Source organism: Spodoptera frugiperda, chromosome 20, assembly GCF_023101765.2.
Source record: "Spodoptera frugiperda isolate SF20-4 chromosome 20, AGI-APGP_CSIRO_Sfru_2.0, whole genome shotgun sequence".
Lineage (NCBI taxonomy): Eukaryota > Metazoa > Arthropoda > Insecta > Lepidoptera > Noctuidae > Spodoptera > Spodoptera frugiperda.
The window spans coordinates 5717773-5745061 of NC_064231.1; the positions used below are offsets into that span (position 1 = coordinate 5717773).

Consider the following 27289-nt stretch of genomic DNA (forward strand, 5'->3'; position numbering starts at 1 on the left):
ATTCTGGTGTTTCAGGTGTCCATGGGCAGCGCCGATTGCTTACCATCAGGTGACACGACAGCTTGATTACCGGCTCAGCCCATAAAAAAAAATAACAAGACAGCGGATCAAGCTGCAATCACAAGTTCACAACAGAGAAATCCCACCCAAAACATAAACTTCAGCTTCGCAGAAGTGAGTCTAAATAGGTACCTAGGTTCCTAACTATGTACGTAGAGTTCATTCAATCAATCATTCCTTATTTTATGCAAATCATCCCTACAATCATTTTGTAGGCTGATTCACGCTGCAGCGCAAACTGGACGCTATTGGGACAGTTTGGACGCAAACATCTGAATGTTTGTCTAGTCTTATTACTTAAAGTTAACCTTAACACAGACTAGTACTTATAAGTAGGTACTACTTTTATAAATGGCGTGTAAAAGCGTGTTCTCCTCTAAACTTATATTGTTGTGCCCGACAGGGTGCACATTGTGTCCTAGTTAAATTTACCACATAAGCTTTATATGTGGAAAGCAATACAGTATTCAGTAAAACAAGGAATAATTAGCACATTAGTTATTGCAATTAGCATTGGAACATTTTTCCCTTCAAACCTGCCAAGTGCACTAAACGGACCGAACAGGCGCAATGACCCTGTCAGGTTTTTGTGCACAGTTGAGTTTATACTTTCTACGTCTGTAGTCTCAATAATCTCGCAATAGTTACATTAATGGTGTTATTTAATATTTTAGATCGAATTGACCAAATATATTATTTCATCCAGGCGAGTTCAATAGAAATCATCAGTGGGTCAGACTACTTTACAAAGTTCGTTAATATTTAGTGTGCCCGTTTGTTTGCTCGAACTTGGCGGACACACTGCCGTGTGTCTAGATATCAATAATAGTATGGTCATCTAGATTAAGAGCGTGTACCAAATATCAATAATAGAGGCAAGAAGGTGGCTAAGTTACACAATAAAAATTGGGATTTGGTACACGCTCTTAATCTAGATGACCATACAATATTATCTGACATTTTCCTCAACTATCTCCAAGTTCCATTAACTATGGATGTCAAACGCAAGTGTTTGATTGCTAGAATAGAGTTTATTAAATTATGTATTACTTGTGAGTTGTGAAATGTGGGGGTAACACGACATGGCAGGCAGGTAGCCAATAATAGGTAACAGGTGCGTAACTACGTACCTATGCGACTAATGCGTCCTCGCTTGGAGCCTAGACGTTGTTGTATGTACCAACAAGTACGGATGTACCTAAGGGAAGAGTCGGGCGAGAGAGCCCAGTCCACGCACTGGCACTGTGTCACTGAACTACACTGGCGAGCTGTCGCCGGCGGCACTGCACTAGGCACGGCACTGTCGGGCACTCGCGGCGCGCGGCGAGCTCGGCACTCGGGCACTGGGGCGCGCTGTGCGCGGCTGCGGGCTGGTGCGTGCGACTCCGCGCGGCGCGCATCACTGGCGCGCCCAGCCGCACGCGCCCGCGCCGCGCCACGCCCCGCCCCGCCCCGCCCACGCTGCAGGCGCCGCCCCCCACACTGTGTGACCTGTGTCCTGATTCCTGCCCGCGGCGAGGCGAGGCCGCTCCCACTCCCCAGCAGGTAGGGCCGCGACACTCTTCGTTCAGTAAATATCTATACATGCTAATGTTGTACCTGACTATATCCAATCTCACGTAGGTATGTACCTATACCTAATATTAGACCAAACACAAGTAAAGTAGGTAGATGCCTTGTAGTGCCTGCTCACCTAGACGCACATTCTCTTCCCTTTGCAATGGGTTTCATTCTACCTACTACTATTCAGTATTGTCAGGTGGGTATGTAAGTACCTGCCGCGGAGACCTAACGGGCTGCCGGGGCTCCGGCTAGAAGGGCAGGAGTAGGAATGGGGCAATTGTTAGTCAGTAAGAATCTGACACTCCCTCTCGCCTAACCCAAAGAGTGACAAGTCAATAAAAGATTCCCCCCTACATAATTCTAGACTTCCCTACTAATTCTAGAATTTTAACCTAATTCTGGACTTGTCGGAATTTCTCTCAAAAATTCAGATTGATCCCTCTGAATGTACACTACCTACCCCCAAGATTTTAGACTAAAATTGGTTAAAATGTACATACATACATAATATCATCACGCCTTTAATCCTCGAAGGGGTAGGCAGAGGTGCACTATATGGCATGTAATGCCACTGTGTACACCCACTTTTCACAATTTATGTTGTACGTCCCATGTAATAGGTGGTGAGCCTATTGCCATATTCCGGGCACATTTCCAGACTCCGTGCTACCACTGAGAAATTTTTCCGACCCGGGAATCGAACCCGGGACCCCTTGCCCGGCAGTCGAACTTGCAACCACTCGGCCAACGAGGCAGTCCATTGGTTAAAGTGCTTGTATAAAAATAATACCTACCTATACTTATACTAAGGTGGCATTCGGATGAATAAATGCCTAAAGTAGAACCTATACCAACACCAAGTCTTAGTACCCACTATATGTATATTGTGTCTTTGTATGCTTTCTAAATAATAGTATTTCAACTCGAACCCATTTACTATTTTAGTCGATTTACTTTTTTAAGTTTTTAACAGAAACTGCAAACAACGAATATCAGAAATAGACCTTCTAAATAGATCTCCTGTCGTCAATACGAGTGTTCCGCAGGGATCGATACTCGGGCCGTTTTTATTAGGGTTCTGTAGCCAAATGGCAAAAAACGGAACCCTTATAGATTCGTCACGTCTGTCCGCCCGTCCGTCCGTATGTCACAGCCATTTATTTCCGAAATTGTTGGGCCTACATAGTTGAAACTTTTGAACCCTGGAGCGACCTCCAGTTCCGTGGCCATCTGGAGAATAAGGCTAAATTAGCCTCGAAAAAGCTTGGTGTGCTCAACAGATCGAGGCAGTATTTCACTGCAGCTCATCGCCTACTTCTATATAAGGCGCAGGTTCGGCCCCATATGGAATACTGCTCTCATCTTTGGGCGGGGGCACCCCAGTACCAGCTTCATCCTCTGGACCGCGTTCAGCGGCTTGCGGTTCGGATTGTTGAGTGTCAGGAAGGTTCAAACCGACTTAATACTTTGGCAATGCGTAGAGATGTAGCTTCGTTGTGTATTCTATATACCACCTATCACGGGGAGTGTTCTGAGGAATTGTTTAGTCTTACCTATCTACTGCTTCGTTTCGCCATCGACCTACACGACAGCACTTCCATCCCCATTATATAGATGGTTGGCAGGCCACAACTATGCACTTCTCACGTAACTTTCTGCCTCGCACAGTAAAACTGTGGAATGAGCTGTCGTCGGCGGTATTTCCGAACCGACACGACCTTCAAACCTTCAAGATAAGAGCATACTCCTTTTAAAAGGCCGGCAACGCACCTGTGACTCCTCTGGTGTTGCGGGTGTCTATGAGCGGCGCTAATCGCTCGTTTGCCACCTATTCCATAAAAAAATCCCTTCATGGGCGAGTCCGACTCTTACTTTTTTATGAGTATGTTTATATGGTTTGCCCTGCCTTGTAAGGGGTAACCATGAGATAGTACTGTTTGCTTATTATAAACTTCGCTATTATTTAAAGCATTTTATGATATTAAAGACTACTTAGATGGTAGACAGGCTGGGGAATTACTGTAACATCTATACAAGTTGGGCTACCATGTTTGTGACATATCTGTATACAATGCTCTGTAGTTTCCTCAATTTTAATATCCGTCTGGTAGAATATGTTGTCTAGTAAAATTAAATAGGTAGATACTTTCGACTGTACACCATACATTTCGTGAGTGATGAGATGTCACACGACTATTTACTACCATTGAATCATAGGATACGGTGACGTTTTTCGCTTAAATATGCTAAATGTAACGGGTACTACATCTTACAAAGATACTTATTAAGTCTTTGACTGCCAATAGAAAACTGTTGAAGTCAAATCCTCCACTAACGTCGGTCACCGGTGACTACCACGGCGTTCAATGTGTTAATGTCGTTTGATCTGTCGAGTACAATATCGATTAAGTATTATTGAAGGATCCAATGAAATATCTGAAAGATTGTAAAAAAATTACTTAAATTACCAACGATGGAGTTTCTTGCTCGTTATTCTCCATTGGAAGCTACACTTTGGAACGAGTACTGACAGACTGACAGACAATTCAATTTAACGTTTCAAAAATGACTAATTTAGGATTAATTGAATTAAATCCTGTGACTTTGTGACATTAAGTAGGTAGGTACTGTTGTTTGCGACATACAACTTCAATCTATTTTAAACGTGCTAATTGATGCGGGATCCCTTATTTGTTTTGGTAACTTATTATAAAGCTGTGCACTTTTTCTTCCGTATCTACTAACTGAAGGCAGTTGTATACTATCCTTTTGCTAACACAAAACTGGGATGTTTTTCGGTTAAGAGTGGTTTGTGTGAATTTTGTTAGTTTTAAGGGGGTGTGGGGACACAGGCACGTTATTATCAGTCGATAATATCGCATGTGTTATTGCGATAATGCGTCCCGATTCTTTGCACACAGCTGCGTTTTTATTGTCCGATATTTCTTACGAAAGAGCGCGTTATTATCACAGATGTATGTACGGTCGTTTGCGTCCTAATACAAAACATTCTAGAACTCATATCGGAATATCGCAGGACGAAGAAACGCAACGTCATACGTCTTGCGGCGTTATTATCGCAGCAGTGTGTAACTACACGACCACCCTAATACAAAATGTAGGTACTGAAAATTGATATCGCAATAACGCATGCGATATTATCGACCGATAGTAACGCGCCTGTGTTATTATCCTTGCCTTTATTAAGTGGTATGCACGTGTGGTACCTGCGTGTATAGTTTGTGTAAGTTAAATAATTTAGTTTCAGCGTGTGAAATTCTTTCGTTGGTAGAATATTTAGTAGAATCGAGTAGAAAGTCATAACGCGGGGAGGTTAGCGTCTTCAGTTTAGTATAGATATCTACTAGAGTGATGCCCCTGTTCACAGCACTTCATTATCCTATATATTAGGTATACTTATTATACAGAGTGACTTTGAATTCGACGTATTCCTCTAGGGAGGGGACAATACAACTAATTTCCTACAAAATTTTCCCTGAGGCACAGCCTGAGGTCCCTGGACCGTAAGTGGCTAGTTTCTGAAATATTCAACATTTTGGGTTTTTGTAAAAAAAAAACCGAAATGACTACAAAAACATCAATAATAAAAAAATGCTTGTTTGATTTAGTTAAGTTGTTTTATACCTATTTCATCAATTGCCAATACATCAGTAATTAATTATTAATACTAATAATAGCAAAAACATCATTAATTTTAAAATAGAAAGTAAATTCTTATCAAAATATGTTTTGTGTCACTAATCTGGTCAATAGAAAACTGATTTATTTAAAAGAATATATGACACTAAGCGTACCAACTATTAGAAAAACTTTCTGTGTTTACTAATAGTTGGTACTATCCAGAAACGTTAAATTATTTCCAAATTCTCAAAAACAAATCAATACTTTGATGGCAAGTAGAGTGTAAAGAGAAAAGGCCAATTTCAAAAACATCTTTATTTGCAAAATTTTGTTCAAAGTGACCTCCCTTACGACGAATACGTGCCCGAATACGCTACTTTATCTTTGTAACGGTCAATCTTAAACTGAATATGCGTTTTATTTCGTCACTTATCTTCAAACATGTTTCGGAGAAGAATATCGATACACGGCCAATTCCGTCTGCATAAACAAGAGACTTCGTGTAAAAATCAACCGGCGTTAGGTTCTGGACACCGTGCATGCCATGTTGTCATCCGGTCATAAAGTGATTCATTTAGTGGATTATACTTCAACCTATGACACAATAAGAACAAATTGTGCGCTCATACGATTTATAGTGCATAGCTTAACAACCAGATGATTTCCTTTTCCAAAATAAGTATTGTTCTTACTATAAAATATACAAGTGTTCATATTCATATTCATTTTAGGTACTTGTCTGCTAATTATGTGTCAACATAATCGCGAATAGACGCCAAAAAAATAATACCTACTTTGGTACATGTTTGGGTAGTAGAACATGTTTGGCGTCTACTGGTACCAGTGGTGGGTACCACTGGTACCGCAGCTGACGCTCACGAACCTTCGTAACCCCTTGAAGCACTCGGCAAGTTATCGACTCGGAGAAAATAACTGTCAAGAATTAGTACCTGGCTTGCCACCTATTGCGATATAGTATGGGTTTGTTACTAATGAAAGGGACGAACAACACATTTAAGGAATTATATTTACGAGATTTACAAGCAAACTAATCAAACATAAGATTTGCCAATATTATATAGGTACAGGTAGGTAGAAGGTAGGGACATCATTATAATACGGTGTTTTTTGTTATAAAAACCAGTATAAATTGACTATCAAATCTATGGAAATATCATACAAAGCTGGACCATGATGAACTAGAATTTAGATGGCGGCCGGGGATAAGCGTGAGGTGGTGACCCCACAAATATTATGAGATTAAGCTTTTATTTAGGGGGGGACACCCGGGGAAGGCGCACATGTCCCAAAACAATGCAATACTCGGTCCTTAAATTATAACATTTCAACGGACTATGTTTTTTTTTAATGGCAAATAGAGCCGATGTGGACTATTCTGCTACTTTTGTGACATAGGTATATTTGTTAACACATTAAATATACACGTAACCACAACTACAGAGAAATCAGGACTCATAGTTTGATATTATAATAGCTATCATATGCTGTGGCGTGTTGTGTGACGTGTCGCGCCCTGTCGCATGTCGTGGCACTGACAGCTAACAGCCGATTGTGTGTCAGAGCGGTGGTATCTAAGATTAAGGCGCGTCATGTTGTGCCATATGAGGTTCTATCGTGCTATATCTTGGGCAGAAGGACTGAAGGACACTACGCGAAAACTTGGTATCTAACAAAGATAATAATTATGTAAATACAAAGGAATGTAAGCTAATCATATTTATGGAAACATATAAAATGTTCACATAATTTTAGTTATTAATTCTGATATTTTTTAATAAATTAATACTTTTCCAAAAATAATATTTAAATAGTTACGGTAAAATGGGGTGAATAGAAACTCAGGGGGTGAATAGAAAAAAAAAATATATTAGGATTATTAGTTTGTTTTCATGTTTTTGGTTTTAATAGAGCATTTTTGGTTTTAAAAATGAATTAATAAAGAATATTAAAATGGTGTAAACAGTTCTAAATTACGTGAAAACACAACAAAATGTTGTTCCTATTCACCCCTGATTTGTTTCTATTCACCCCCTTTTACGGTACTAATAATTGTCTATGTTTCTTTAAACTTTTTTGAAATGAAAACTAAACACAGGTTTTGGATTAAACACGCTTTTCTTTTATATTAACTTAACAATGATAAAAAATAATTAGCAACGCTCAAACTTTGGCGCCACGCCACAGTGTTACCAACACAATAATAAAAATAAAAAAGTATAAAAAAATAGAAGAGTAGCAGCGCGACGATCGCCGCGTCGTGTGTCGCGGAATGCTGCTCATGAATATGAGCCTCTTGCATGGCTGGAAACTAGTCGAGTTCCTCGTCAAACATTTAGGTGAGTAAGCCGATCATAATAATTAACTAAAATTATGTGGACATTTTACATGTTTCTATAAATATGATTAGCATACAGGAAAGAGTATAATAAGTTAAATATTGGTTTTGACAGCATTTTATTTTCGGATCCACTCAATAGAGGGAGCTGACGGTAGAATTTTGTTATCTGTGCGTGCTCGGTCCTGAGTCCAAATGTCAAAAAAACGTCAGTTTCGATATTCAGGTGTATAATACCTCCATTGATCTATAATAATTACGTATAATATCAATGGGAAATTGTTGTATATAATCAGACTTTAAAATGTATCTCAATTCTACACGACGGTAAAATAATTTACATTTTAACAAATACATGTTCTTATACACTTTCCTACAACCTTTATTTATCTATTATAATTTATTTAAAATAATTATCTATTTATAAATATGCAATTATTTTTAATAGCATGAAAATTATTTTTTTTTTCTTTTTTCTACCTACAGTTTCACACTGTGGATGTGTCGATTTTTCTTATTGTCTATGGTTGATACCACTTCATCATGTCATGTGGCGTGTTCATTGACAAATCGTGACAGCGTGACACTGACAAGTGACAGTTTTACAATTCCATCTATAATCTAATCAAACGTGTGTGGTGGTTCGTCCAGTGAGGTGCAGGTACAGTGCTGTACAGTACAGTTATCAAAAAGTACATTTTTGTACATTGTGTATTCAATAAAGAGTAATAACAAAGCAGTTCTACTTTCGCGGGAAGAAATACTGAAAGTAAGCCTACATGGCCGACACACGAGATACGAGTTATGAAGTTGTAAATATCGTCTCAGAAAGTAACAATCTTTTTTAAACATGTACTCGTGGACCAAAACTCATATTTTTAACCAAATTGTGAGTGTATGAATAGTGAGCAATTTATTACATAGAAAATAGTGTGATTTTTTTGTTACAAAATACATTGAAGTATTATTAAGTAAAATGTGAATCAAAAAATAAAATTAATAACATAGTTTTAAAGGCAGCAGGCCATTAAAGAAGTATGAAGGAGATACTAGGCTGCCGCGCTACAAGTTGAGGTCCAGAAGCTAGCATGGCGATGGACACGTCTCGGCGCGAGGCGCTGGTGGTGGTGGCGCTGTGCCTGGCGTGGTACGCGGCCAGCTCGGCCAGCAACGTGGTGGGCAAGCTGGTGCTGACGGACTTCCCGTACCCCGTCACCGTCACCATGGTGCAGCTGCTCAGCATCGTGCTGCTGAGCGCGCCCGCCTTCGCGCTCTTCGGCGTGCGGCGCCAGACTGACTTCCCTCGCCGCTACTACTGGCGCACCCTTGTGCCGCTCGCCTTTGCTAAGTTCCTGACAACTATTTGCTCCCAAGTATCTATTTGGAAAGTTCCCATCTCCTATGCGCATACAGGTGAGTTAATGCATACACCGACTTTTAGATAATCAAGTGACAAATTTAGCTGAGTGTGGACTTGATGCGATTTTGGCATGTATTATTTATTGCCAAATAAATACCACATACCAAAATCGGAGACATAGTTACTTGACAAAATCAAATCCAAACCAAGTCACTTTATTACAGTAATTTGTTTAAATTTTGGAAAATTTTCAATTTCTATAACTATTTCATTCTCCTGTCCTCATCATCACCAACCTGAAGCTGGTCACTGCTGAACCATGACCTCCCCTTAGCCCACCATGTGCAATGGTAATTTACTCGCCACTTGCTGCAACTTACAACTTGACACTGATGATGTGGTCCACCAGGCCAGAAGACGGCATTCAGCTACATCTTCCGGCTTACAATTGCCAATGACCTTCCATCATGGCTTATTGGACACTTTGGTTTTAAAAGCTACATTATAATTCGGATGTTGTTGCATAAAGAAACTCCAAAGATTGCTCTCTCCATCTCTCATTTGACAACTTTGAGTATTTCTAGTAGGCAAAACTGTACTGAATCTGATGTAATTTAATTTACTGTTGTAAATATTGTAAAGCCTTAATTAACTAATATTAATTGTATATTTTGCCTTTGTGACCATGTTGTGGATTGGATTCTTTTCATTTACCTATGTGTACAGTCAGCAAACTTATTTGCAGGTAAGAAATTAAAGATTGAATTAGTTTGTTCATTGACAGTAAATATTACATATTATATGAAATTGAAGGGTTTTAATGAAGGCATATAAATAAGTATTTAAATCATAAATCCGCTCTGTAACCAACTGGTGTGTGGTTACTGTCTCTGTATTAAATCAATCTCTATATTCTTACCTACAAAATACAAATAACTTGTAGTACTGGTTATTGGTGGGGAATAACTTATTGTTGACTAATGACTGAGGTTTCCTATAACGCGCAGTGAAGGCGACGACCCCGCTGTGGACGGCGGGGCTGGCCTGGATCCTTTTCGGCGAGCGCCAGTCGCGCGGCGTGCAGCTGGCGCTGGTCGTGATCGCGCTGGGCGTGGGCGTGGCCTCGGCCACCGAGCTGCAGTTCGACGCGCTGGGGCTGGGCGCGGCGCTGGCGGCCGCGGCGCTGCTGAGCCTGCAGCACCTGTACTCCAAGCGCGTCATGCGCGACACGGGCGTGCACCACCTGCGCCTGCTGCAGGAGCTGGGCCGCCTGGCGCTGGCGCTGTTCGCGCCGCTGTGGCTGTGGAGCGACGCGCGCGCGCTGTGGGCGGGCGCGGCGCCGGGCGCGGGCTGGGCGCGCGGCGGCGCGCTGCTGGCGGCCGACGGCGCGCTGGCGTGGCTGCAGGCCGTGGCGGCCTTCAGCGTGCTGTCGCGGGTGTCGCCGCTGACGTACGCGGTGGCGTCGGCGGCCAAGCGCGCCGCGGTGGTGGGCGCGTCGCTGGTGCTGCTGCGGAACCCGGCGCCGCCGCTGAACGTGCTGGGCATGTCGCTGGCGGCGCTGGGCGTGCTGGCCTACAACCGCGCCAAGCTGGCCGCGCGCCGCGAGCCCGCGCTGCCCGTCTGACGACCTCGTCGTCGTTGTGCTGCTCTTGTAAAATATTTTTATTTTTATATGTATTATGATGACATTTTAAGATATTAGTATAAATTGACGATATAATATATTATGTTAATGTATATTTTAGTGCAAAAATGCATAATAAACGAAACGTTCTTATTTTAAGTATATTTTTACCTAAAACCTTTTAAATTAATGAGACAAGTCATTAATATTATGTACCAGAGCTGCAGAGAACCCACCAGGTTGCCTACGCTCCAGCTCAAAACAAGAGCAGGACCAAGTTTTTTTAATCAGCAAGAGTCCGAAACTCCCTCCTCCTTTTAGGTTGTATGATCGTCGTCAGCTCGATCTGTCGTCAAGAAGAGTGAAAGCTTCAATTACTAAATTTAACCCCGACAAACAATTTCAAACAAACTAGACAAGCTGAATAAAGCCGCTTAATCAAGAGTCATTTATGTAAAATCATACTAATCTATAATATAAAAATAGCTCAGCTTTTCTGGTCATACAAACTAAACGTGTCGTGTATGCAAAAGTTGAACTGATCAGCAACTGAACTCAGAATCAACTGATCATATGCAAGATTGCACTCCACCCACGTGTGTGTGTCATTGAGACATAGCAAGTTAAATAAAAGCTTGTGAAATTTATAATTGATAATTTCTTTTCAATATACAATGAAATCGTCGTGGGGTTAAGTTGGGAAAATCGTTTTGCCGCGGAGAAAACGATTAAGATTTTACGTGTAGGTATATCCGTGTTTGCTGGGTAATCTAATGTCTCTAGTAAACTCAAATAAATGATTTTATTTGAATGAAAACTCGTTACCTAGTCAAATCATTTAACTTTGGATGTAGAAACAAGATGCCGAATTTATTCCTACACGACGGTTAGGTTGTCCAGCGCTATCGAACTAATACTGTGCGGTAATTGTTAGGTACCTCGGTTCTCAGGCGTTGGATTGCCAGGGGGTCCAATTTCATGGCACGTTCGGTGACCAGAACTCAATGCCGGTTGATTTTTACGTGTGCGGGCACATGAAGTCCCTTGTTTAAACAAACGGAATAGGGCGTCAATAGAAATCCTTCTCAGAAACATAATTGAAAAGACTGAAGAAATACGACGCATATTCAGTTTAAGAGTGACCATTACAGATATAAGAAGCGTGTGCGGGTATTTATTAGTTATAGGTGAGGTCACTTTGATCAAAATTTAGCAAAAAGATGTTTTTGAAATTTCCGTTTTCTCTCTACTTATCAAGTTATTAATTTTTTTTTAGAATTTTGTAAATAATTTAACGTTTCTGATAGCTAATAAACCAAGTAACCAATAGTATGATATTTTGTTACGAAGTTATAATTTATTTATTACAATTTATTGATGTTTTTGTAGTGAGTTCGGGATTGTATGACCAAAACCAAAAATTTTGAATATCTTAGAAACTAGCCACTTTCAGACCAAGGACCTCAGGGCTAATTTTGTAGGAAATTGATTGTATTATTCCCGCGAGGAATACGTCGAATTCAAAGTCACCTGTATATCCTATGTCCGCCTTCTTGTTCTAAGCAATCTCACTTTCAAATTTTTAGCCAATTCTATTCAGTCGTTCTTGTAACTAACGCTACTTTGTTTTATATATGTATTATGTACACTGTACAAATTATATGACAAAATAACTAAGTTTTAAACCACTTCAAATTTTCTTTACCACATCCATTTTTTAAGGCAAGTAGGTAATAAATACCACTAAAACCTAATTCTGAAAAACTACTATGCTGTAAAGTAAAATTCGGTTTACGGCGCATTCCAATAAACTACCGATCGGTAAATTTGCTTACGAGCCGTAGAATTTTGACATAAGCTCCATACAAAATGTGTCAAAATTCTACGGCTCGTAAGCAAATTTACCGATCGGTAGTTTATTGGAATGCGCCGTTAGCCAATCCTGAGGGACATACAGGTCAAACTGAGAACCTCCTTCTTTTGGAGTCGGTAAACTGAAGTCTAATGTTTCATACTCGTGTCACCTATTACATTTCTCTGCTCTGAGGGTTGAATAAAAGATGTAGTAATAATAAATTATAATTTATTTACATTAACCTATCAATTCATAATCTCACACGTGACACGCTCGCAAGTATAAAAAGTTACGTCATGGTCATCACACACGGAACGTTCACTCAGTCGCGCGGAATGGCTCCAGTAGTAGAGCTCTACAGCTCGTCGTGGTCCTCGGCCGCCACCTCGTCGGCCTCCTCCTGCGCCGGCTCGGCCTCGGCCTGGTCGTCGGCCTCGTCGACCTCGTCGTCGTCGTCGGGCAGGGCGCCGGCGGGCACGCCCAGCGACTGCTGCAGCATGTCCTCGACGGCGGCGGCGAAGTCCACGGCCTGCCCCTCCTGCAGCATGTACCCGGAGCGCAGCGCGGCCGTGCGGTACAGCGTGTCGGCGGCGCGCGCCGTGTCGGGCGAGTCGGGCGCCTCCTGCACGCGCCGCAGCAGCTCGGCGATGAGCGGGTGGCGCGGGTTGATCTCCAGCATCTTCTTCTGCGTCAGGTGGTGGCGGCGCTGCGCGTCGTCGGCCTTCTGGTGCGCGTTGGACAGTGCCAGGCGCTCCATGTTGCCGGTCCAGCCGAAGGCCGTGGCGGCCAGCGCGGCCGGCGAGCGCGCCAGGCGCCGCGACACCACGGCGCGCGTGATCCACGCGCTCAGCTTGTTGCCCAGCCACGTCGTCAGCGGCTCGAACTGCTTCTTGTACGCCTCCAGCCGCTCCTTCTGCTGCTCGTCTGCAAGGAGGGAACACTCGTTACTCAGTCCGCGCTACCACTGGCTGCCGGGCCGCTCCGCACGAGATACTCACTCTCCTCCAGGTCGAAGATCTCCTTGGCGATGTTCTGGAACTTCTTGCCGTCGTACTCGGGCAGCGAGGACAGACAGTACTCGTCGACAGCCTCCGTCAGATACAGCACTTCGTAACCGCGACGTACCAGACGTTCAGCGAACGGAGATTTCTCAACCTGGGAGTGTAATTGTTTGTAATGATAAAAATAATTATTTTAATAAACGAACAAAACTTTTCATTCTAGTAATAGTATAATGTGAAAAAATGATAACACTACAGATTCCAACAATAAAATAAATGTGAAAGTTGGCGATGATGTATATTTAGGATCAAAGCAAATAAAGAGTATATTGCTACTCGCTTTTCTCCTTAGTGTCTAACACACTTAAGATGTTTAGGACGGGACCCTTTGTCTGATGAAAAGACATTTTATTTGCTCTACTCGCGTTTTGTAATGTAAATATACTACTACCAGAATGGACCAGCGTAGATAAGCGTTGGTAAACACGGCAACTACCAGCTTTGTTCCTGTATAGTGTGTACAAAGACGGTACCTCGGCGCGGCTAGAGCCGGCGATGTAGTAGATGTGGTTCTGGTTGGGCTTCATGCGCGCCACGTAGTCGGCCAGGAACGTCATCTCCTCGCCGCGCGACGAGTGGAAGCGGAGCAGCTTGGCCAGGCGCGAGCGGTTGCTGGGGTCCTCGATGACGCCCAGCTTGATACTGGACACACGGACAAACGTCATACACACGTACCGCGGTACTGTACACTACACGGCACTGGCCGCTACTTACTTGGTGGAGTATTCCTTCCAGAAGCTTTCGTACTCCGAGTCGGGGATCTTCTTGAGCATGTCGAGCACCTTACGTACGAGCTTCTTCTTAATGATCTTGATGAGCTTGTGTTGCTGCAACGTCTCACGACTCACGTTTAGCGGCAGGTCGTCGCTGTCCACGATACCCTATGGGGAGAGAGAGACGCATTCAGTTGCGACGTAATTTATGTGATTCATCATTGTCGTATTTTTGTAGCTTTTCCAGAGTAAGAGAAATAAATTGGTATATAAAACATAATAAATATATATCGTACACAATTCATCGAAATAGTTTTTTTACATTTAAAATAAGTACCGAATGTAACTAGATAGCTAGGTTAGGTGACGACAAAGGCCTACCTGGATGAAGGCGAGGTAGTTGGGCATGAGATCGTTGAACTCGTCGGTGATGAAGACGCGGCGCACGTAGAGCTTGATGTGGTCGGTCTTGGTGCCGTACCGGTTGAACGAGTCGGCGGGCTGCACGCGGGGCACGAACAGTAGAGCGCGGAACGTCACCTCGCCCTCCGCCACGAAGTGGGCCCTGCGGGGGAGGGGTTAGGAGTTAACATATATAAGACAATTATTCTATTTTAATGGAATTTACGACAAATTAAACCATGCGTTGCTCTGTAAATGAAAGTTTTTTATTTTAGTATTTTACAATGAATAATCACAACATAACATTACTGTATTGGTAAAACTTTACCTGTAAATGAAAGAAACGACATTTAAAGTTATATTGTCGCTCTTATTCCACTAATTAGTTTATAACAAAATAAATTAAATTCAATTCTTTGACAAATAAAAAATCATGACGTCTCCCGTCTCCACCGACACTATCGTCAGCGCCACCTATCGTCTCAACATGTAACCATTATTTCCTTTACATCTCCCCCTTAAATTGAAAATTCCTCTGGAAATTTTCACTTTTCCAATATCCCTTTATTTATTCTGGTATGGGCACAGGAGTCAGTTTAGTAATATGAAACAGATTTGATTCCTTCTTCTTGTGGCCTGTATTAATCTTGTATATTGATTGTGATACTTTTTCTTCTATTTTAAATGGACCAATCCTTAACTCATCCAATTTTCTTCTATTTAATTTGTGTCCATTTTCAACATATACCATATCACCTACTTCGAAATTATATTTTATTCTCTTCTTATTTACTATTGTTTTATTGTACTCATGTGATTTTATTGATCTCTCTATTGCAGTTTTTCTATCTCTCATCCAGTCACTTGTTTGTTTTTCCAGTTTTAGTTCATTGGGTATTAGTGAGACATCGGTGCCATCCATTAGGTATCTTGGTGCAAAACCTGTTATTGAATGTTCTGTATTGTTATATTTGTCTACACAATTATGAGCAATACTCGTCCATGCTGTAGTATTTGGTTTTTCATTTAGCTTGCATCTTATTTTATTTACCAGTGTTTGGTTAAGCCTCTCGTTGAGTCCATTGGAAAAAGGTGAGTTTACTGCAGTGAAAATTAGTGTGATAGATTTTTTTGTAAAAATGTTTTAAATTCTTGTGAATTTATCCCGGGGTACTGATCAGTGAGTACTATACCAATTTCATGACAATTCGGTACATTATTTAAAAGTTTTATGAAGTCTTTAGCACTCTGTGTCTTTGAATTTACTATATAAGCGTATCGAGTAAAATGATCGACTAAGAGGTGCAGATATTTCTTAGTTGACCTAGAACCTCCGAATCCCCCAATTGTGTCTATTGAGACAATTTCCAATGGTTTTGTAGCAGGACCTAGGTACGACATTAAACCATATTTTAACTGTCCTCTTGTCTTATTCTTTATACATATATCGCATAATTTACATGTTTTTGTTATGTTTTTAGTTAAATTCCTTGCTGTGTATAGTTTTCCTATTTTCTTTTGCATTTGTTTTATGCCTATGTGACACATATTTTCATGAATTAATTTTACAAATTTTATACTAAATTCTTCTGATAGTATTATTTTTTCTTGTTTCTTTATCTTTTTGAAATATATATTGTCTTTATAAATCAACTTGTTTTTGTATTTTTTTATATCTTCATTATTTTTTTGATCTGTCAATATGTCACTCAATGTTATTAAGTTAATTATCTTTAACTGTTCATGTATCTCTTTATTTGGTTCTATTACTGGGTTTCTGCTTAAACAATCAGCTTCTACATTATCCTTTCCTGGTGTATATTTTATAGTGAAGTCGTATTGTGATAAATAGTAAGACAGTTCTCCCAACTCTTCATCGGTTCTAGATTTGATATTTAAGTTTGCCAAAGGTTTGTGGTCAGAGAATACTGTGAAACGTTTGCCTATCAACCAGTATTGCCAGTATTTTATAGCTTCTTTAATAGCTAAGCATTCCAAGTATATTGCCTTCTTTTTCTTCTGGGCTTCATTTAATTTTTTTGAGAAATATGCCACAGGTTTTTCCTTTCCGTCAGATTGAATTTGTTTAAACACAGCTCCAATTCCTGCAATTGATGCATCTGTGTATATATTTATTGGCAGGTCTTGGTCAAAAATTTCTAAAATGGGTTGTGAGCACAGCAACTGTTTTATCTTCTCAAAAGCTTTTTGACAATCATTTGACCAAATAAACCGTTGGTTTTTTCTCAGTAAATTATGTAGTGGCTCTAAAATAGTTGAACTGTTAGGTATAAACTCACGGTAGAAGTTGATTTTTCCTAAAAGCTGTCGAATATTTTTCTGATTTCTTGGTGTTGGAAACTCTTTTATTGAAATTAAGTTGTCTCTCAATGGTCTTACAGTGTTATTTTCTATTACATGTCCTAAATATTTTACAGAATTAGTTGCAAATCGACACTTGGTGAACTTTAGCCGGAATCCTTCTTCTTGAATTGCTTCTAAAAGCTGTGATAAATGATTTATGTGATCTGCATATGATTTTGAATAAATTAAAATGTCATCTATAAAATTTACAGCGAAGTCTTTTAATTTGTACTTCTTTAGTATGTTGCTTAAAATCCTTTGGAATATTGCAGGTGAGGTTTTTAAACCGAAGGGCAAGCATGTCCACTGGTAATGGCCTTCCTGGGTGACAAAAGCAGTTTTCTTTCTATCTTCTACTCGCAATGGAATAGACCAGAACGCTGAGTTGATGTCTAATGTAGAAAAGTACTTACAGTTTCTTGTTTTGGTTACTAAGTCCTCAATCAAAGGGAATGGTTGAGCCTGAGGTACCACTATTTTGTTTAGGTCCCTGAAATCAATACATAATCTTGTTTTTCTATTGTCTTCTTTTTTGAAAGCCAAGGTTACTGGTGCTGCAAATGGGCTGTAAGATTGTTCTATAAGGTCTCTTTCTAGCAATTTACTCACTTGTTCTTCTATCTCCAGTTTATCTTCTAATGAGCATCTGTAGGGTCTTTTATGACAGTATGTATCCACAAGTAGATCAATGTGTGCTTCATAGTTTTTTACAGTTCCAATATCATATTTGTCTTTTGCAAAGCTTGATTTGTATTTACTTATGAGTTTATTTATATCAGATTTTTGTTCATTATTCAGATGACTCAGATCCATGTTAAATTCTTCATCTTTTACATGTTCATTAAAATTTACAATATTCAAATCTTCTTTGTTAGTGCTTGTTTTCATATAATTTTCAAAATGCTGTCCTCCTTCTGTTTTCTTTTCTTGAGGCTTCTGTGTGATTTCTAAATTTTCATCTTGTATCAATTTAAACTCTTTTATTATATCAAGTCCAATTAGAAAATCATATTTGAAGTTTTCTCCCTCTACAACGTAAACACCAATTTGCTTCTCTATATTAAAGATCTTAATTTTTATTGATCTTAATATTATTGTAAATCCTTTTGTGTTTTTGACACCATTAATTGTTATTAGGTTTGCATTTTTGTATACATTATGGCCTTGTTTTTTTAATCTTAATAACTTAGAATTGATTAAGGATACGTTGGAACCAGAATCATATATACCTAATATATCTAATTTGTCCTCCAATGTTAGTTTTACCTCAATTAATGGTGTGATTACTCGTTTTTTGGCTCATTGTCACTTAATTCCACATCTAGCACTGTATTGTTCACATTCCTTCTATAGTTTCCCTTGTAGTTATAATCTTTATTTTCATCAGATTGTTTATTGAACCAACATTTTTCTTCGGCGTGAAAACGGTTCCCTTTATTTAATTTTTCGCATATTTTGCAGGGCATTTTCTCACTTTTCAATTGACTGTCAGATGAATTTCTTTTAAATTTGCTATTATAATTTTTTCCTGTTTGTTCATGTTTACCAATTTCCTTAAAAAGATTTGCAGTTGAAGTTATAACTTCCTTATCCATTTTGTACATTATATAATCAGGTAGACCCATAATGGTGAGATTAATCAATGTTTGTGTGTCAATTTTGCTATTTATTTCTAATAGTAATCTTTCTTTTTTAATGGCATATTCAAGTAATGACCCTCCTTGGTATTTATAAGTAAAAGCATATTTAATTTGTGACCAACCTTTACTTCCATATGTCTCACAAAAATTTGTTTTCCATAATTCCCATCCTGCATTGATAGTATGTTTTATCAACATACTTGTGTACCAATCTAAGCACTGTTTTTCAAGCAAATACTTTAAAATCTCAATCTTCTCTGTATCTTTTAATATCTCAAAACGGGTGCATTCCTTCTCAAATTCATCCATCCATTGATTAACACTTGATGTTTTTCCTGAAAACTTCTCAATTAAGAATCTTTCCGCTATTTTTCCTAACTTTTTGTATTCACCTCTCACACTGACATTATTCCCAGGATGCTCCGCTTCAGGTGTAATTTCATCTAGGTATTGATCACCAAATTGTACATTTTCACCTTCATCCAAGTAACATTTTTTTAAGTCTTCTGTTAAGGGGATCCATATTTTCCGTGATTGATGCCTTTTCTTCAGAGAGTTCTTGATTTTGGTGAAATAGTCTGTAGCAGTTATGGCTATGTGTTTACTTACAGGCTTCAAATCATCCGGTATATCAAATAATCGTCCATCTGGAGTTTCGATTGACGTTATGCAAATTAAATTAGTTTTTCCATCAGATCCTCCTAATATTGTGAAGGTGAATCGTAATTTTTCCATTATTCTTCACTAAAAATGTCGTTTTATAAGACAATTATTCTATTTTAATGGAATTTACGACAAATTAAACCATGCGTTGCTCTGTAAATGAAAGTTTTTTATTTTAGTATTTTACAATGAATAATCACAACATAACATTACTGTATTGGTAAAACTTTACCTGTAAATGAAAGAAACGACATTTAAAGTTATATTGTCGCTCTTATTCCACTAATTAGTTTATAACAAAATAAATTAAATTCAATTCTTTGACAAATAAAAAATCATGACGTCTCCCGTCTCCACCGACACTATCGTCAGCGCCACCTATCGTCTCAACATGTAACCATTATTTCCTTTACATATATATTTATATAGATATAGATATATGTATGTACAGACACACGCCACCGACAGCGAGCACTCACTTGGCGAGCTGAGGCGAAGTGTCCTTGGTCAGGCTCTTGTAGAACTGGGTGTACTCCTCGTCGTTGACTTCGTTAGGTTTGCGCGTCCAGATGGGTTTGTTGTCATTCATGAGCTCCCAGTCCCAAACGGTTTTTTCGGTCTTTTTGGTTTCGCGTTTCTCTTCGGTGGCATCTTCGACCTAGAGAGGAATACGCAATTATTTATCTCATAATGCGAGGTCGAAGGAATGCTTCGAGACGTGCGGTAGAGGCTAGTACCTGCGCGTCGTCGTCGGCGTCGGCCTTGTCTTCCGCATCGGCATCGGCATCGCTCTCCTCGACGGTCTCGGTGCGCGACGCCCACAAGTAGATGGGGAAGTTGATGAACTGCGAGTATTTCTTGACGAGGTTGCGGATGGTGTCGGGCTGCAGGTAGTCGGCCGCCTCCTCCTTCACGTGCAGCCTGCGGCAGAGTCCGCGTTAGTGCACTGGCGGTAGTGCAGTGGACAAGTGCAGTAGTAGTACTCACGTGATGTGGGTGCCGCGGCGCAGGGTGTCCCCGCGCGGGTCCTCGGCCACGCTGAAGGCGCTGGCGTCGGACTCCCACACGTGTTGCTTGTCGGCGTTGCTCTTGGAGACCACGGTCACCTTGTCGGCCACGAGGAAGGCGGAGTAGAAGCCCACGCCGAACTGGCCGATCATGTCGTTCATCTCTTGCGCGCCGCTCTGCAACAGACATACGTCACGGGCCGCCCTCGCAGTGTACAGTCTCGCGAGGTGGCCGGGCTTACCTTCTCCGCGTCCTGCATCTTGGACAAGAACTCGGCGGTGCCGGACTTGGCGATCGTGCCCAGGTTGTTGATGAGCTCGTTGCGCGTCATGCCGATACCGGAGTCGATGATATGTAGGAGTCGTTTCTCCGGCTCGGCCTTGATGCGAATGCTGAGGTCGGAGTTGGCGTCCAACACGTCTCGCTCCGTCAGCGACAGCAGGCGGATCTTATCCAGCGCGTCTGACCCGTTCGAGATCAACTCTCGGAGGAATATCTGCAATAGAAAATCGTTGTGTTAGCTCTCGCCAGTAGACAGCGACACGCATCGGCGTAGTCTGAGCCTCACCTCTTTGTTCCTGTACAGAGAGTTGATGATAAGTTTCATCATTCGGTTGACTTCCGTCTGGAATGTATAGTTCTGGGCGCGCTCCTTTATCTCTCTCATCTGTGCCACGCTCAGCTCGTCTGGCGAGATGGCCTCCTCCTCTCGTAGTACCGCCTCGGCATCTGTGTACAACATGTCGTAACTTTATCTCGTCATTTTAAAATTAGTTTTTTATTTTCCTGTGGCCTATGTCTCGCTAATAGTTCGTACTGTGTGTACATAAGTCTAAGCATAGACAGACGGCTGTGGTTGTTCATAGGGGCAGTCTAACCTGATAACCCAAAAATGCATGTAGGTGATAGAAGTTAAGTACATCATATGTGGCGCCATTTGTTTTATACCTGCCCCCATGGGACATGTTTACATTTTTACTTTGAGTTTGTCTATATGAAGCAAAGTAAAGTTTTTTTATATGTTGGAATAGTTTGTAAAACATTGACCGACCGACTTGGGTGTAGTGGTAGGTATTGCATTAATGTAGCCTAGCAACTAGAGCACATCGATCAAACAGCTCAGTAGCCGGCCCGGTACGGACGATGGCAGAAGACGGCAGCGCCGCGGCCGTTGGCGAGCCAGGCGAGGTCGCCACCGAGCTAGGCGAGCTCGCCACCGCGCGCCCGCTGCACCCGCGCTCCTTCAAGCTACGCTTCGCATCGCAGCGCGAGCAGGGCCGCTCCTACGTCTCCCTCGTCAGGCCTCTCGGCCTTCGTAAGTCCTCTCCGTAGTCGTTAATAGAAGTATTCGAGCAGAATGTGCAACGGTAGACTTGTCCCCAGCCGCCACGGTGACGGGCAAGTTCTACGTGCGGGAGCAGGCCAGCAGCGTGGACGAGGAGGCCACGCGCCGCGCGCTGCAGCGCATTCAAAGCATGTTCGGCCGCGGGCCCACAGACAAGTACGCCGCGCCCGTCACCAGCTCGCAAGAGTTCGTACCCATATTCGCTATACGTACATAAAGATTACATTTCATTTTGCTCACTCGACGAATGTTACCCATAACTCCTACTACTGACATGCTGTCATGCAAGTGCAGAATCCCTTAAAATAATGGTATTTTGTCGTGCTGACAAGATGAATTCATTAACGACCTTGCACTGACACATTTTTGAAGCCGTTAAGAGGCCGTTTAGAGGTTTCTTATAGGCCGAGGTGACGGATTACCTGATGGTAACTATCGGCGGCGGCGGCGTCGCCCATGGGCACCCGAAACACCAATGTGGAGTTGTTACAAACACGTAACCGGCATTTTGGGGGTTTGGAATTCTAGATTTGGAAATAACGCTCGGGTTGTTACATTCCGATTTTCTGTAAGGCCGCGATATCGTTCGAGTCGAATCAACCCGGCTCATTCGTTCCGAAACATGGCTCCCACACCTATATTGTATTATTAAATTTTATTTTTTTTGTTGCGATACAAACTTTTTCAAGTTTGCAATGTTTTCATGTTGCAGAACTAATATTACGCTAAATCGTAAGCCTGGCTATCGTGTAACCCCGTGTGTGTGCAGGGTGGGCTGGCACGCGGCGGAGTACGGGGCGCAGTGGGGCGCGGCGCGGTCGGACCGTCGCTTGAACCACCACATCCGCGACTCCGCCTGGCTGAAGGCGCGCCTGTGTGTGCTCGCAGCAGACGACAAGCTCAAACAGCGATACTGACCGTCTGAAGCTATGAATATCCGGACTACACCACTTGTATAATATACGTAGTTGCGAAATTGGAGGCAATTTACGCCTTAGAGTTTTTCAATAAAAATATAAGATTTAGTTTTACTGGATTGTACTACTGGATTGTTGTCTACCAGATATAACCAAATGGTCAACTGACCTGGGGGCCTACTCTAATTCAACGAACGAACGAAAAAATTTCGCAGATTGCATACTACAATAATTCTATTTATTGCGAACTTTCGCGAACAAAAATGAACGAATGAAATGAAAATAAATAAATAAGTTTTGATATGAAATTAAAAATAAAACGTTATTTCAAGTAATTCTATTAGTAAATCAATAAAACCTACGGCCGAAGTTTAAACGAAACTTCGCATTCGAGAACCGGAGTAGGCCTCTTGTTGGGACTATAATAATTCTATATACATATAGATAGTACAAAAAAAATTAAACAATATTAAGAGATGAATTAGAGGGTTATGTGGTATATCATTGGCACAACATTCCACACTCTGATATTTAAATTGGTTCCAAAACCAAAAGAAGCCGTATCCTGTAGTAAAACTATCATCACATGTAAGCCATTTTCAATATTATCTGTTCACTACAGAGTTACCCAATACTTACTTATCAAGCAGTATTTACCTCAATCTAAACGATGAATTATCAGTAGGTTCATTTATTAGATAAAGTGGGGAAAAATAATCCTTCGGATTTATCAATTATGAACAATGTTATCAACTAAACAAATCCATTAAGCATGCTGCCCAGTCACATTCACATTAACACCAGATACTTCATTTTAAATTATTAACATGATAGCCACTTCACCATGTGCTCATATAATATTCTTTTCTGATTACATCTGGCTGGTCTAACTACATAACAAGACATATTCCAATGTAATGTGTATATCTACTAGCAGACCCGACAGACATGGTCGTTGTGAATAAGCTAAAACATTCTGGACCATTTTGATGAAAATTATTATTCAAATGTTATGACAATATCTATCGTCATTAATATTTGACACTGCGATGGTAGCGCTGTCTGTCAGATCCAATGTAAAACATTCCAAAATCAACAACTACTAATAAATTAAAAATTAATTTTAAAAAACATTGTCCAGTGGTCAAAATTGTGAATCTAAACCATTCTCAGATCCCCTTGAACACACACAAAAAATTTCACCAAAATCGGTCCAGTTGTTTAAGAGAAGTTCAGTGACATACACACTTACAGAAGACTTGTATATATAAAGATAAATCAATTGCATGTATAAAAATGGATTGCTATTCATTACTTTCACTAAAACTCAAGAATGGCTGGACCGTCCAGGGGATTTTTAAGGTGTTAAAGGTGGAAGGTGAGAAAAAATGTTTGGGGCGGTATAAAGTTTACCAGGTCAGCTTGAAAAATATTTATAAGAATTATAAGTATATTATTTGAAGTGAGACCATGTCATATTTACTGGTTAATAATTTCATACTTTCTTATAAAATATGTCAGTTAAGTCTTCACAGAAACTTCCTAAGCCATGAAGAAACAGTCTAAGGACTGTTTAAATTAGTTTGTAGAAGAAACAGCTCTAGACTGTTGCTTCAAATTCCTGATAAACATATCTAAGTCTCAAATAAAAATGGTATCAACTAAATAATTATTACTAAGTTATGAGTGTAGTCTTGTGGTTTGTAAAGCAGAACTCCATACACAAATCCATGTCTGATAAGAAATGCAGAACAATGCAGGCCTTTACAAACCGGTGAAATATTGAAAAGGGAGTTACCAGTTCGGGAAGCTTCGCGCGACGCCCCGAGGTCGGCGTCCACAGTCACCTCCTCCACGGACCCCACGCCCACACCTTCTTGGGCATGTGACCATCCTGAAGCAATCAAAACTTATTAGTACACACCCAAATGCAGATAGTTCATTCCGTGCTTACCATCAGATTAGAAATTTAACGTGGAAATTTCTAGTCGTCACATATGAACAAAAGAATTATTTCGTCTAAATACGGCTACTTGTTAAAATTTTGTTGCTTACATGTATTGACAACAGTAAAATATCTTGATTTTCTTTCATAAAATCTGTGATGGAAACATTAAACAAGTACAATCAGTTAAAGCGCTACGTAGACAACTCACCTGCAAGTAACAGGATGCCGACTCCGACCAAAACAAAATACTTCATGGTGTCACTTCCAATACCTACAGTGTACTTAGTTTACTTCTTCCCAAATTTAATATTTAATAGACAAAAATAATAGATACATTAAGGTAATCCAGTACCCGCAGGCTAACTTGCTTGCAGCGCGTAAAATGCAATGCGGCAAATTACTAGCTTTTCTGTCTGAATTTGAAGAAGTGAACGAATGCCGCTAACCCTTTTCAAACCGAATGACCGAACTAGACCGAATTCTTGAATGAAATACTGTTTATTTTCAACAATCCTTTAGATTACGTTGATTCTGATTGGCCAACACGTAGTAGTAGTAAGATTATTGTCCAATAAGATTCTCACACGCCAGACAACTAGCAAATAGTAGTAATTTAAATACAAATGTCGCTATCCTATTGGCTGAAAATGCCTTAGCAGTTCGTGTCAATTTGTGAAAGAAACCATAGATGTAATATCAATAAATATCATTCACATAGATTTCAGATGATTGTCTATGGGTAGAATCTTCTAGACTAAGAAATGAAATTGGAGTGTCTGTTTGTGATATTGAAACAGCTTTTTACTACATGCACTACCATAATCGTACGATACATACATCGAAATATTTTTTCCTTATTTTGGTATGTCTGTCGATCTGCTTGTTCTCGCTAATCTCTAAAATGGATGGATTTTGAAGGGAAATTACATATATTAAGGATATTGGTAGGGTAGATAGAAGTACTAGTTGATGTACTAAAGAGTAACTTAGGCTACTTTTATTTGTCACTAATTCCGTAAGTTCACACGACCGAAACTGTATACGGTATTTATGTAGTTCTTATCTATACTAGTATTATAAAGCTGAAGAGTTTGTTTGTTTGTTTGTTTGAACGCGCTAATCTCCGGAACTACTGGTCAGATTTGAATAATTATTTTTGTATTGGATTGCGCATTTTCCGAGAAAGGTTATAGGCTATAAAAAAATCTCGCTACGATTAATGGGAACCGAGCAGAGCGAACATAAAATCCAGTTTTTGTGTTATTTGTACCGAATGTAGTATAGGTTTCATATGGATAATATAAAGCTAAGGATACACTAGGGAACAAATGCTTTGCGTCTGCGATTGCATGCGGGACATTTTATTCTCTAGTGTATCCGTAGCTTAATACGTCATAATATGACATATTGACACATGACATTGACACCTGACAAAATAAATTAATGACAGCATGACAGTCAAAAACTGCCTCAGCCAGTTTTATTTTGACGGTTGAATAGCTAAAAAAAATCACAACACCTTATTAAAATATATCTCTGCTAGTAATGACCTGTATATAGTGCAAGTGCTTCGAAATTTATAAGTAATAAATTATAATGGAAGTTAGTAAATCTAAAAAACGGATTACATATAAACCCAGCGGATGGCGCATCCATGAGTTTGAAATATGGAGTGGGGACCTTATATGTAAAGCTGCTGCATTACGTGTAGAAGGTGCTCTGTTGCTGTGGCTGGGGGGCAGTGGCGTAGCGCAGCTCCACGAGATTGCCCTCGGAATGCCGTCGCTGCAAACACAAGCCGATTCTGCAAAATCTGCTCTCGCAACTACGCTCCTGGGAGAAGACGGACCGGCAGCAGCTCTAGCTCGCCGACTGTCAGCCGCACTCGCACGCCCTGTCTATGTGTGCAGCGGGTTGCTGTTTGATCGCTTCACCATGCCACTTGTTGAACGAGGACTCATTATGGAAATAAAAAGCAGACCCGAATGCTTTTAAGAGAGTGTTTAAGTACAATTTTATACTCTTATGTCAGTGAAAATGAAAGATAACTCTTGTTACTACTGTGATTGCAAACCCAGTTGCAGTGCTCTATTTACTTGTTATGATGTGTGTTGCTATCCGAGTCCTGCTCCACCATGTGCTACTATTTTGTTTATTAAATTATTAAACTTACAGAATGTGTAAGAAATTATTTCAGAATAGTTTCTTTTTATCTCTAATGATAAATAAATAACATACCATTAAATAAGTGGCTCTAAATATAAGAAACTAGATTTTTGGAAAGAGGCAATTGTCATTGTTAGCTTACTTTAAAGTTAGCAGCACTGCTTGGTGAGGATTGCCTTCAAATAGTTTTAAGTTTACTCCACTTGCTTATCAAACAAAAGTTAAACATACACAATAATGAGGATAATGTGGCATTGATAGATTTATGACATTTTTGGGATGTGATTAAAAGTACAGTAGAGTCCGTTTATAATGACATCGAAAGGAATTGACAAACACGTCATAATAAGCGGACGTCATACAAAGCGTTATGTATAAATGAAAATCTTTTTTATGTAAATATGTATGTATTAAGTATTTTAATACAGAAACATAGTATATTTGCATATGTGTAAGACCATATTAAATCAAAATCAAAATTGCACGTAATCAGCAGATTATTATAATAACACATACAAGTGTATTTTTTATTGTAAGTAATCTGTAATTTTTGTCTGCTTTTGTTTCTTCATTTTATTGTAAAAACAAACTCTCACACTATT

At 40.2% G+C, this 27289-nt stretch overlaps 5 protein-coding genes across 8 annotated transcripts in view; 1 reads left to right on the top strand and 4 right to left on the bottom strand.

Annotated features, from left to right (window-relative positions):
- The window catches only part of LOC118261778 (protein vestigial), a 337798-nt gene extending 336332 nt beyond the window's left edge, over positions 1-1466 (bottom strand). The window contains exon 1 of the mRNA XM_035572730.2: positions 1191-1466. The gene's annotated coding sequence lies outside the window, so the exon portion shown is untranslated. The remainder of the gene's footprint in view (positions 1-1190) is intronic.
- The window catches only part of LOC118282437 (uncharacterized), a 175762-nt gene that overhangs the window by 78861 nt on the left and 69612 nt on the right, over positions 1-27289 (bottom strand). The gene's annotated exons all lie outside the window — the stretch shown is intronic.
- LOC118262143 (solute carrier family 35 member E1 homolog) lies at positions 8173-10764 on the top strand. 4 transcript variants are annotated; one of them, XM_035573301.2, is made up of 3 exons: positions 8173-8282; positions 8630-9034; positions 9989-10764. In XM_035573301.2, the coding sequence occupies exons 2-3, from the start codon at positions 8710-8712 to the stop codon at positions 10603-10605; spliced, it is 942 nt and encodes a 313-aa protein (XP_035429194.1). In that variant the 5' UTR covers positions 8173-8282; positions 8630-8709; the 3' UTR covers positions 10606-10764. The 4 variants fall into 4 exon arrangements, with proteins under 4 accessions (XP_035429194.1, XP_035429195.1, XP_035429191.1 ...); XM_035573302.2 differs by having other exon boundaries at positions 8182-8282; positions 8638-9034; XM_035573298.2 differs by having other exon boundaries at positions 8242-8510.
- On the bottom strand, positions 12672-25011 carry LOC118262141 (endoplasmin). The gene is made up of 12 exons (XM_035573294.2): positions 24730-25011; positions 24372-24467; positions 20880-21040; positions 20553-20807; positions 20291-20487; positions 20041-20224; positions 19783-19961; positions 14616-14799; positions 14236-14402; positions 13995-14163; positions 13459-13615; positions 12672-13384 (listed from the first exon to the last, which is right to left on the bottom strand). Exons 1-12 carry the CDS (start codon positions 24773-24775, stop codon positions 12816-12818), a joined length of 2364 nt encoding a protein of 787 aa, XP_035429187.1. The 5' UTR covers positions 24776-25011; the 3' UTR covers positions 12672-12815.
- On the bottom strand, positions 18102-19747 carry LOC126911977 (uncharacterized). The gene is made up of 2 exons (XM_050701707.1): positions 19536-19747; positions 18102-19456 (listed from the first exon to the last, which is right to left on the bottom strand). Exon 2 carries the CDS (start codon positions 19373-19375, stop codon positions 18284-18286), a length of 1092 nt encoding a protein of 363 aa, XP_050557664.1. The 5' UTR covers positions 19376-19456; positions 19536-19747; the 3' UTR covers positions 18102-18283.